Genomic DNA, 12,731 nt, shown 5'->3' on the forward strand with positions numbered 1-12,731 from the left:
GGACTGGGTTCACATCCTATTGCCAAAATGCTTATTTTCATCAGCTGTTAAAAACTGAATTCAGGCATTCGTGCCGAAAAATGCATGTATTGTGAGTTTGCTACCTAATGAATCTTCAGACAGTATATCCGCGTGATCATGGTCCATATCAAGAAGTCAGGAATCAGCCCCGAGCTCCCTGGACTCTGCTCCTAGTCACAGCCCCCAGCCTTTGGGGGCCACCGTCCTGCCCTCTAACTTGATAAATTGGTTTTGGCCTCGTTTTAAACATTATATAAGGCTGGTCTGTTGACTTTGTTTATTTTGTCCAATTTTTGTTTTATCCTTATTTTGGAAATTTCAAACATATGATTTCCCTTATAATCCTCACCCAGAAATGACCAACTCGTGACAAATCTTGTTTCATTTATACCCTCACCCCTGGATTATTCTGAAGAAAATCTCAAACATTGTGTTTTCATCTGTCAGTTTTCAGCACATGTGTGTTAAATATAAGATTCCCTTAATCTTATCCCAACAAAAAAAATTAGTAATTAATAAAAAATTAAAATCATTCAATGTTCAGATTTCCCCAGTTGTCTTGTATTTTTTTTTAATTGTTCAGTCAGGATTAAAATAAGGCCCATACATGGCAGTAGACTCCTAAGAGTTCTTTTAAGTTACAAATTCTCTCTCTTTTCCCCTCCTCCTCCCCTTCCCCTTTTATCCTCCGTCTGTGATTTATTTGTGGAAGAATTTGGGTCTTTTGTCCTGTAGAGTTTCCCCGTCTGGTCTGGCTAGTTGTGTCTTGTGGTGGTGTCCACTGTGTTCTTCTGCTATTTCCTGTCAGTGGGCAGTTAGTTCTAGAAACTTAATCAGCTTCAGATTCGATTTTTTTGGCCCTGCGGGTGCTGGTTTGCTACTTCTCCTGGGAGGCTCATGGTGGCTGGTTGCCTCCCTATATCGTGGGCAGCCGCCGAAGCTCGTTGCATCTCATAGTTTCTTAGGGGCTGCAAATTGGTGATCCTTGGAATTATTAGCAGCTTTTCTTTGTTTATTAGCTGGGATACTTGTAGAAAGACGGCCTCCTCATGTCAGGTATTTGGTTACCCTGAAGTGCAAGTTTGTACAGAAAAAGGCAGGATTGATGCTGCTTTTTCTCCTCTGCTAGTTGTAGGATAAGGATTTGATTCCTCAGCATCCCCAAAGGTGACCAGTGAGTAGTTGTTGGTATCTTTCATGGATGTAAATATATTTGAGTTACATTATTCTTGCTGGTGCTCATTTGTCCCCTTTGTCCAGTGGGTGTGTCATCAAGTGGCTCCCGAGTCCTTCTGACATGCTCTCCATAGTCTTTGATGCCCTCCTCGCTTTCTGTTACAAGATGTTCCAGCTGCCCTGGCATATTTCTAATCCCAGTTTCAGAATCACCACTAAGCTAAATCACTTAAGTTGTCTGAGCCTCCACTTCCTCATCTGTGAAATGGGGATAATCCCGTTCATGCCAAGGAGATGAATGAGCATTAAGTGAGAGCGTAAATATAACGGCAGCTCTTTAGATGACAGATATGTGTGATACAAATACCTTAAGTAACAAATACCAAGCACTTTACCTGTAAGCTGTGCAGCCTCATAGAGACCTTGCCAGGAGGCTTCACTATTCCACGGGTCAGTGTACCTTTTCTGTGGAGAGGCAGATAGTAAATATTTGATGCTTTGTAGGTCATACAATCTCTGTCACAAGTATCCAACTCTGTCATTGTATGTGAAAGCAGCCACAGACAATAAGAGTGAGCACAGCCGTGTTCCAATAAACTTTATGCACACTGAAATTTGAGTCTCATAATTTGGGTCATGAAGTGTTCTTTTGTTTGAATGTAAAAATCATTTTCAGTTCGTGGGCTGTACAAAAATAGGCCTAGGGCTGAATTTGGGCTGTGGTTGGCCGACCCCTGATAGAAATGACAAGAGTGAAGTGAGCATCAAGGTCGCTCAGCTCGGAGGGGCTGACTCTGTGCACTTCCCACAATGCCTCGGTGCTCCTGTCAGTGCCTGGGGAACAGCCTGGACAGGCAGGCAGAAAGTGGCACGGCTGATTTTACCAGCATCCAGGGAAAGCTGTAACACCCCAGAACCTTTGAGAACAACGTTTTAGTCCTGACCTGGTACAGAAGTAGTTCCCTTCAGGGCTGTGATATAGGTGGAATTTCTCCCCTTAAACTATTTCCTGCAGAATATTTGAAACTATTTCATGGAAGGTATGTGATATATTCTGAAGTTATATATATTCTGGTGTCCTTGCCACCAGAAAAACAGCGACTGCCTTTCAGTGTCTAACACAGGTTTATTTTCCTCTCTTAGAAACGAGAGGTGAATACCGTTTTGGCTGATGTCATCAAGCACATGACTCCAGATCGTGCATTTGAAGACTCCTACCCTCAGGTAACGGATTTGCTTCTCTCATTTCCACACTGTTAGAAATTTTATTCTGTTGAACCAAATAGGCATGTTGCATGGGTTAGGCTGTGAAGTCAGATAATCTTTTTTTCGAATCCTAGCTCCGCCGTATCCTCGTCATGCTCACTTTACTCAGTTACTTAACCTTGTGCCTCAGTTTCCTTACCTATAAAATGGGAATAATAGTCCTACACTCAGAATGGTTGTGAGGATTAGGTGAGATGTCATATGGGATCCTCTGGCACATTTGCTTGGCACCAGTAAATAAAGGGCCTGTGTTTTCCAGTTAAACTGACTTTTTATTTGGAAATAAGGTCCAGCTTCTTGGAAAATTGGAAGAATAGCTCAGAGAACTCCCATTAGTCTTTACTAAGATTCACCAGCTGTGAACATTTTCCGTGTTTGCTTTATCATTATCTTGTGTACACACGCACGTACATCAATATGTGTTTACATTTTTTCCGACTCCTTTGAGGTTATGTTGCATACATCATGTGACTTTGCCTCTGAAGAATTCAGTGAGTATTTCCTAAGAAGAAGGACGTTCTCCGTGTAACCACAGTTTGGGAATCGACTTCAGGGGATTTGACACTTACATTTTCCTATTGGCTACTCCACAGTCCATATTGTAGTTTTGTCAGCGGATTCAATAAAGTCCTTGATATCAGGTATTTTCCCCCCTCCAATACAGAGTCCAGCGAAGCTTCATTTAAAGTAACTTTTGACCTAATTAATAATTGATTTTGTATTTAATAATGTGATGTTCTGGCATTTATTGCCTGTGATCAATTTCTAGCTTAACTTAATACAAGAAAATTAATTACATGTTCTTGTGAGAAGTTTAGAATTCTCTCTAACATTTTGGTAAGAATGTTTTCACCATTTGCAGATTAAAATAGTTCATCATTAGAATTTACTGAGTAGGCACTGACTACCTGACATTTTTCTAGGTGTGATGAAAACAATATATAGTTGCGCACAACAGGCTCTTGGTAAGCATCGTTGAGTGAATAAAGCATGTGAGGGCAAAGTTCGTATCCCTTGTGGGTCATCAGGATCTTGGGCGCAGATGAAGACTGAGTTGCATTAGAATTTTTGTTGAGCAGCATTTGGTAAGACTTTGATCCTAGGGACCCATTTAATTGAAGACTTTAACACAATAATTTTACTATAGTCCATTCCTAAGAGAGAGGAGTAATTACACCGTACAACTCTGTCATATCTAGAAGCAACGTGTAAAAGGTACCCCAAGGATCAGCCTCATTCGGGACAGCCGCCCATATGAGTTGTGAACCCCTTGTCTTAAGTGATTTAAACAAATGATTTAAACAGCGGTGTTTTGAGTATAAACACAAGTACTTGTCAGTGAATTCTCTCTTCTTGACAGTAGCCAGTGGCAAGGATTTATATTTTCCTTAGAAAAAGCACCTCTGTGGTTCTCCCTGTCAGCAGGACTGGGTACATCTCAGGGTGAGGGCTGGTGGACATCGGTACCTGGGTATCTGGGTCCAACCTTACGGACTGTGCACCATCCCAGGGTAGTGAGTGACGTGGCCTTTGACTCCACCGGCAAACTCAGTTCATTGCCTCTCCACAGAAGTAGTCAGTAAATACAAGGTCATGATGGGCTAGAACAGGGGTCTGTAAACTGACCCATCGGCCACAAGTAGCCCATCAGTTGTTTTTGTGAATAAAGTTTTATTGGAACCAGCCACACCCACTCGTTCACATGTTCTCTGGGGCTGCGTTTGAGCTTCCATAGCTGAGCTGAGCAGTTGTGATGACTCTGTGGCCCTTTGAAGAAGTTTGCCCACCTCTTGCATATTCATAGCTGCGTTGAATGGAGAGCTTCCCAAGGATACACACGACACTGCTCTAAGGCTCTTACGTGAACTGTCCCACTAATCCTCACGGTGAGCAAGACACTGCTTTGCTCTCCATCTTACAGAAGACAATGATGACTCTGAGCAGTGGCTTCCCCAAGACTGCAGACTAATACAGGGCCTAACCCACCCTAATAATCCCCCTTTCCTGAGTGATCCAGGTTTCCCTTATTGTGCTTGTAATTTCAAATAATGAAAGAAGGTTGCCTTTTAAAAATATCTAAGTTCTGGGGCGCCTGGGTGGCTCAGTCAGTTAAGCGTCTGACTTTGGGTCAGGTCATGATCTCACGGTTTGTGAGTTCGAGCCCCCACGTCGGGCTGTGTGCTGACAGCTCAGAGCCTGGAGCCTGCTTCGGATTCTGTGTCTCCCTCTCTCTGACCCTCCCCTGCTCACACTCTGTCTATCTCTCTCTCTCTCTCACAAATAAATAAACACTTAAAAATTAAAAAGAAAACTAAAAATACCCAAGTTCTATTAAATAAAATGTGTTTTCTGTGTGGTTTTGCAGCTTCAGTCGATAATTAAGAAAGTGATCGCCTACTTCCACGATTTCTCCGTTCTCTTCTCAGTGGTGAGTAACGTGCCTTAATTACCTTTGGAAATCTGTTTCTGAGTCAGAGGTTCGCTTGGTGTCCCGGGCCAAAAGAAATACTTAATGGTTCCTTTTACAAAGTAGTTAGGTCTAAACAACCTCAGTATTTATGGCATAACAACCTAATCAGCGTCTGAAAAATTAGTACACACTAATTTTTGGGTGCAGATGAAGACTGAAAGAAAAATATCATCTGTATTTCTTTCATGACTCACTAATGGGATGTGTGCCTGTCTTGAGCACCACACAGCCTCTCAAACATTGGAGTCAGGCTGGACATTCTCTTCCTCCTCTCCTCTTCCACATTGATTTTCATAGGTGACCTTATGTCACACATGCAGTCTAACATCGAAACTATGAAATGGCGTTGAAATAATAGTTGTCTCAGTGTCTGACAGAATTGAGATTTTTCTGTGTCCTTCAAACTTTCAAATATCCTATGATGCCCCTTCAAGTTGGCTCTGGTGCCCTGGACGAGTACAAACCTAGGGGATCTGCTTCCCTTCCACTCCCCCCTCTTCTGGCTCCATTCATGTGCACTCACAGGAGTGTGTGTGTTTTTTAATTAAAAATAGAACTTGTTATTTTTTGGACATTTGCCATATTCTTCAAGCACCGTGCTGGACCTTGGCATGCATTGTCTCGTACCGTTTTCACAGCACTGCTGGAAGTAGGAGCACTTAGGATTCCCACTTTACAGATGGGAAAACGGATGCTGGAGGAGGTGGGGTAATGTGAGTGAGGTTGCACAGTTAGTAAATGCACAGTCGGGATGTGGAGGCCACTCTGAACAACTGACTCTTCTTTCTCTGGTCAGTACAATTGTAAAAAAGACGGAAGCCCACCTTGTGTTTTCTGGAAAAGTCCATGGTTCTCTAAAGATTGCCAGATGGTTCCCAAAATGTTAACTGTCCCAGCCCTGACCCCTGGGAACATGTAAGTTGTTTTAATAGTACTGGGCCCTCTCCCTGCTTTTAGGGGAGTCCTCTTCTGAGCTGCCTTAGAGAGATGAACAACTCTTTCTCTGCTTTGACCTTCGAGGAAAATGTGACCCGCAAATTCCTTCCAGTAACTTGCGTAAATTGCATGTAGAGTGCTTTTTTTTTATTTTTAGGAAAAATTTTTGCCATTTCTGGACATGTTCCAAAAAGAGAGTGTGCGGGTGGAGGTTTGCAAATGCATCATGGAAGTTTTTATCAAGTAAGTGTAACACGGCAAAACCGGGAGCTGGGATTCCCGATGACCTTGTGAAACCTGTTGATAAGAAATTGGTTTGTGTACTTTTGAAGCCTAATGATATGGATGTATTTAACATCCAAAATAACATTGAAGGGACAACCACATAAAAGGAACAGTCATGATAGAAGTTTGTAATTAGTGCTTAAGAAGACAGAGTAATAAGTATTAGCTGGACCCCGGCCATCACCTACGTTGTACTCTGATATGCATTTGGATGGAGCATTCTGTTAATGAACTCCTTACGGAGTAACATTTTATTTTTTTATTTATTTATTTTTATTTATTTATTTATTTTTTTTAACGTTTATTTATTTTTGAGACAAAGAGAGACAGAGCATGAACAGGGGAGGGGCAGAGAGAGAGGGAGACACAGAATCTGAAATAGGCTCCAGGCTCTGAGCTGTCAGCACAGAGCCTGACGCGGGGCTCGAACTCACGGACCGCGAGATCGTGACCTGAGCCAAAGTTGGCCGCTTAACCGACTGAGCCACCCAGGCGCCCCCGGAGTAACATTTTAAAAGATAAAAATAAAGTCATACTCGTCAAGGTCTCAGGACTAGAGAGCTTTCCATCTTCAATGTTTAGATTTGTTATCAGTTTTCCTATTTAGTTGCTTTCCTTTTGTTGACTAAATCTGTGTTTCCCCAAACTGCCATATTGCTGGTGAAACATAAAATAATTTTAGGTGGCACATGGAGGAGAGATTTTGGTTTTGATTTTAAAAGTTGTAAATGTAGGGGTACCTGGGTGGCTCAGTTTTGGTTAAGCATCTGACTCTTGACTTGAACTCAGGTCATAATCTTGGAGTTCGTGAGTTTGAGCCCCTCTTCAGGCGCCACACTGACAGTGCTTGGGATTTTCTCCCTCTCCCTCTCTCTGCCCCTCCCCTACTCATTCTTTCTCTCTCTCTCTCTCTCTCTCTCTCTCTCTCTCTCTCTCTCTCCCCCCTCTCCCCCTCTCCCTCTCCCTCTCTCTCTCTCTCTCTCTCTCTCTCTCCCCCCCCCTCTCTCCCTCTCTCCTTCTCTCTCCCTCTCTCCTTCTCTCCCTCTCTCCCTCTCTCCCTCTCCCTTTCTCTCTCAAAATAAATAAACTTAAAAAAATACATAAAGATTGTATATTTAATTTAAGGTATATTAGATAATATAATTAGTTTAATTGGTGTTTTCATGTATTCTGTTAGGACAAGGTCAAATTTAAAAAGTTAAAGTTGCTCTAAAGATTAATATATAGATATGGCAAGATAAAATGTATTAAGATGGTACCTAAAGAACCTCAGTTTGGAAAACGGAGTTAGATGTTGCTTGAATAATGTATGTTTTAAGCTTTCCTTATGTTGTCTTCCTAAAAGATTAATTCCATATGCTTGGAACAAATATACCTACTTTCCCCACATAAGGACTTGTTATAAGACCTTGTCCTTCTATATTATTTGAAAAGCCAAATTAATAATTTTGCCTGGCACTCAACACAGTTATAGACAGGTTGTAGACTGCTTTAGAGGGTTCAAGAAATGTAGTAAAAAAACAAACAGGTTTGCCCTTTGCCTGGCTTAGGAATTGCAGCAGTTTTGTAGGATTTACCATAATTTTAGGAGAAGTTAGAATATGTGTAGAAAAGCAAACTTGTTATTGAAAGAAGAGTTAAGAGAAAAACAGAATATTGCCCATTACATGTTCAGTGCCAGCTGGGTAATTTGCTGTTTCTCAGATATGTGCAGATGAGAAACTCATCCATGTTTTCATTGCTGTGGGTGGACATCGCTTTTACCATTGTCTTTAAATGTCTTGTAGGCATCAGCAGGAGCCCACAAAGGACCCCGTCATTCTGAACGCCCTTTTGCACGTTTGCAAGACCATGCATGACTCTGTGAAGTAAGCCACGCTAAAGGCTGAAACATAACATGGATTGGGTCTTAATACCACGTAAATAGTACATTGGGGAATTACTGCTTTAAGCTGCCACTGTGAATAATACCATTTTGTGGTGTCTATTAAAATTCTTGCTAATGAGGACATTCCAGCCCAGGAGAAGAGAGAGTGAGGGTAACCTTCCTGCAAACATGAGATGGCAGATGTTTTTACAAAGGGATTTCTGTTGAGAGAAAAAGACTGGTTTCATCCAAGTGAACTCAAACTCCATGTCTCCTGGAGACTTGAGAGCAGCAGATAGGGGAGTAATGAGTTCACTCATCCAGTAACCTAAGCTTCAGATCTCTCTCGTTATTAGCCAGCTATTTGAAATTCAAATGAAATGGCATATATTCCTTACATGAAGGGCTCTAGTTGTTTGGCAGACTTGAGGCCCAGTCCTGTCCATCCATTGGCCTTACCTTTTGGGTCAAAGGCCAAATTATGACTCCTTTGCTTTCTAGTTGTTTTTTTCCTTACGTGTTTCCACTTGGTTGTGTTTGAAGCAGTTCCTGCTTATTTGTGGCTTAAATTTTAGTCCCCAAAGAATTTTTAAAGCACAGCAGCTTGATTCAGTGGAAAATGTTCTAAGAATTGAGAAAATGGTTTTGGAACTTAACCATCAACAAGATGAATTGTATTTCTTTTTTTTTCTTCTGAATTTTGGAATCTTGGTTTTCATGGCTTTGTGTTTGCAACCTCAGGAAGAGTTATAAAAGTAAAAATATCAAGACTTTTCATAATAAATGGAACCAGTGAACTTTCTAGTTGAGCAAAAATAGAAATAAAGGCACAAAACACATCCAGAAAGGCACTCTTATTGGTAGGATCCTGGGTTTTAGCTTCAGTAACATGGCAAGTTTATTTCTCTCTTGCTAAAGGTGTGAGACCAGAAGGTTGGGGTAGGTAGGTCTGCTTTAGAGCACCAGCCAGGTCCCTGCTGTCTCGTTGCTCTGCTATCCCTCGGGGATGTTGTCCTTGTCTTCCTGGGGGCAGCTGGCTTACCTCCACCATGTATAGCCCATGGGCATTGATGGACAGTAGTTTTCTTTCTGGGAGGAAACTTGGAAGGCTCACCACCACTTGTGCTTCCATCCCATTGGCCAGAACTGTCATATGGTCACACCCAGCTACAAAGGAGGCTGGGAAATGGGAATCTCAAAGAATGAAAGGGACATTGCTTTGTTAGCGGGTGGTAAGCAGTCTTTGCCAGTACTTTCCCCTAGAACGAACCAATACACAAGAAACTTGGCTCCTGTTTGCTGTAGGCTCTTAAGTTTTCTTTAAAAATAAACTTGCGGAACTGTTAACAGGCCTTCACACGTGTAATGAAAACTAAGGACATGGCATTTTCTTATTTATATTAGTATTAATATTGCTATTAAATAGAGGTAGTTGCCATCTGTAATGTACTTTAAGATGCCTCCCCAGAGTGAGCTGGATTGATGGATGGAGAGGGAAGGGGATAGTTATGTGATAGAGCAGATACTGTAAAATGATAATTGTGGGATCTGGGTGCTGGATGTATGGATGTTTGCTGTAAATGTCTTTTGACTTTGCTGCATGTTTGAAAGTTTTTACGACGAACTGTTGAACTAAACTCCTCTGAAACATAAAATTTGAAGTTGGACCTTGCTGTCCAAATTCCAAGGGAAAGAAAGTGAACCTTTCTTGGAAACACCGTCTTTGAGACAGATGAGAAACACACATTTAAATTATGTTCATTTAGATTATATATTTTCACCAAAAGAAACACAGCCTGTTGGGAGTTTTTTAAATCTAAAAAATGCACAATGTTCTTACCTGTTAAATTGTTTGCTTCTTCTGTATCCTTTAGAAACTTGCATTTATTACCTCGATGTTAATTATGTACAATTATTGATTTTAGTGCACTCACTCTTGAGGATGAGAAAAGAATGCTGGCATATTTGATTAATGGATTTATAAAAATGGTAAGTCTTGGGGAAAAAGTTGCAGTGCGCTTGGAATGTGATGTAATTGTTTACTCTTACTCCGGGGAAAGCAGTTAACATTATGTTCCCTGGTGCTTTTCATTTTTATTAAGATAAGATGAAATTAGAAAACATCTTACATTAGCCAGCACTCCCCTGGGGGCAAAGAGAGCCAAGACAAACTGGCTTAAGGAAAAAATAAAGGGGAGGGTGGAGTGGGGGACTTATTGGCTCATGTGACACGAAGTCCAGGAATGGAGCAGCTGGACACGGGTGTCTCTGTGGTGTCGTCAGGACCTGCCGTCTGTGTGTCTTTGGCCCGTGGATCTGCTCTCGGGATGTCCTCCCAGGCAGCCTCACTCCCCTCAGGGGCTCTAGGTTTCCATTCCTTCCAGCGCTGCAGCCCAGCAGGAAGGGTTCCAGCAGAAGTCCTGGGACTGAGTCTCTAGATTGATTTGGGTCACTGGCTCATCCCTGCACGAATTGCTGCAGTAAGGGGGAATGAGCACACGGACTGGCCAGGCCCGGGAGACATGCATACGCCTGGGCAGCCCAAATCACGTGGACCGGGAGTGGGGACAAGGGGCTCCCTGAAGCCCCCGATGTGCTGCTCATCAGGTGATGGTAAAAAATGGTTTGGGCGGGGGATGGGTGTGGACACAATGCCAAGCACCTGCTCTCCCATTGTTTTAGTTAACCTGTTGGTGCGTAACAACTCACCCCAAAACTTAGCAGCTTTAAATATTGGTGTTTTATTCATTCGTAACGATCCTGTGGGTTGAATGTGTGGCCAGGCTGCTCTGTGTAGCAGGATTGGGGCCACGGAGGATCCACACGGCCTTGCTTACTTGTATAGGGTCTTGCCGTTGGGGCCTCATTTCTCATCCGTGTGGCCTCTTACTCTCTGCTCTTCTGCCATTGTCCAGCTGTCTCTGCTGAGCTCTCTTACGTGGTGCAGGCACAGAGGGAAGCCGCAGGCCTTTTAAGACCAAAGTTAAGAAATTGCACCGTGACCAGTGCTGCCTCCTGCTTTGTTCTCTTGGTCAGAGGGGTCACAGGGTTATCGCCTTGGAGGGGAGGGAAGAGTCCACAGGGACCCTGCAACACCACAAGCCGTGTGGGAGCAATTGTTCAGCCTTCTTTGGGAATGACCCACCACACCACCCTAGCCAGAACCACCTTTGCTTTAATCCTGGGTGCGCAGAGCTAAAATACCAACTGCTGCCAGTATCCTCTTCTCATACGAATGTCAAGACAAAAGCTGGCCAAGATGAAAATCACCAGATCCCTGTGAAAATAACCTTGAACATGTGACTGGTTCAACAAGAGAGTCAGTGCTAATTGTTCAACTGACTCTGTAGATAAAATCCATTTCGATGCAAAATCAGAATCAGCCTTCCAATTCCCATGTTAGGAAATGCACCTTTTACCAGGTGACTCTCCTTGCCCTTGACTTATACGCTGATCAGGTGGCATTTTAGCCTTTTATGGCTTTGTCTGAAAGCCACCAAGTTATAGTGGAGAATATGAGGAAATAAGATGTGAAACCTGATAGCTATAATGGAAATAGCAACGTTAAACCCCCTCTGGACAAAAATGATTGCTGTAACAGTAAAGTTTATCCTACTAACCAGCTGTTCATAAATTGGAAGAAATGGGGGGAAAGGGGATTTTTATTGATGGAGAAACTTCCATCTATGGCTCCAGCAGCCACCAGTAAGTTGCTGAGGTTGGATTCCCCATCAGGAGGCAGAAAGGTGTGGCTCTTATTAGGGAAAACCCTCTGACAAATGGTGCTCAATAACCAAATTGATGTTCCGTGAAAAAGCCATAGCCAACAAACACAATTCCATTATTTCCTTTCCAGTGGCTTCCATCTAGCCTGGGAAACTCTATTTACATTCTGAGATTCTGCTCTGAACCCTTTGGTCTTTTTATTTTCTAGTTCAGTGCTCATGTCATAAAGATGAGGTGGTAATGGTAATATTTCAGTTACACACTGGGCAAAGTAATGTGAAGTCTAATTGGAGTAGATTCCAGCGTGCTCGTGTGTGTTTGTGTACCCCTGACGTTTCCACCTATTCATTGCTGTTGGCGGGAATTTTGATGACTTCTCATCTCAGCACTTTCCCTTCCACACAACGCTCAGGGAAAACTCTTTTTTTTATTATTATTAAAAAAATTTTTTTTAACATTGATTTATTTTTGAGAGAGACAGAGCGTGAGCAGGGGAGGGGAGGAGAGAGAGATAGACACAGAATCTGAAGCAGGCTCCAGGCTCTGAGCCTAATGCTGGGCTTGAACTCAAGAACGGCAAGATTGTGACCTGAGCTGCAGTCAAATGCTTAACAGACTGAGCCACCCAGGTGCCCCTCAGGTAAACTCTTTTCCATGCTATGTGCTTACAGTTGCCTAGAGATAACACTCTCAGCATCGTTTTCCTTGCTTCTAGGTGTCCTTTGGCCGTGATTTTGAACAGCAACTAAGTTTTTACGTTGAGGCTAGGTCAATGTTTTGCAACCTGGAACCTGTTCTTGTGCAGTTGATTCACGTAAGGATTTTCATGTATTCGTTTGTTTTCTCAATCAATATTTATTGTTTATATGCCAGGCCTGGAGTTTAACCTGGGATTCTTGTGGCCCCATAACACTCCTGTTCTTTAGGGCGTAAAAGGTGGTTTTTCAAAGATTAATCCAGTCTGCAATTTTGCTTAAGTCTTTG

At 42.5% G+C, this 12,731-nt stretch overlaps 1 protein-coding gene across 5 annotated transcripts in view; it reads left to right on the forward strand.

Moving 5' to 3' along the window:
* VPS35L (VPS35 endosomal protein sorting factor like) overlaps positions 1-12,731 on the forward strand; it is a 115,862-nt gene that overhangs the window by 66,072 nt on the left and 37,059 nt on the right. For 4 of the 5 annotated variants that reach the window (XR_002085652.2, XM_019468736.2, XM_019468738.2 and 1 more), the window contains 6 exons: positions 2,341-2,421; positions 4,829-4,891; positions 6,027-6,112; positions 7,942-8,022; positions 9,947-10,010; positions 12,463-12,561. Coding sequence is in view for 4 of the 5 variants with exons in the window: in XM_019468736.2 (XP_019324281.2) it covers positions 2,341-2,421; positions 4,829-4,891; positions 6,027-6,112; positions 7,942-8,022; positions 9,947-10,010; positions 12,463-12,561 (474 nt within the window). In the remaining variant the exon portion in view is untranslated. The remainder of the gene's footprint in view (positions 1-2,340; positions 2,422-4,828; positions 4,892-6,026; positions 6,113-7,941; positions 8,023-9,946; positions 10,011-12,462; positions 12,562-12,731) is intronic. The other variant, XM_019468737.2, reaches the window with a different exon arrangement.

Source organism: Panthera pardus, unplaced genomic scaffold, assembly GCF_024362965.1.
Source record: "Panthera pardus isolate Hobbes unplaced genomic scaffold, ASM2436296v1 HiC_scaffold_5, whole genome shotgun sequence".
Classification (NCBI taxonomy): Eukaryota; Metazoa; Chordata; class Mammalia; order Carnivora; family Felidae; genus Panthera; species Panthera pardus.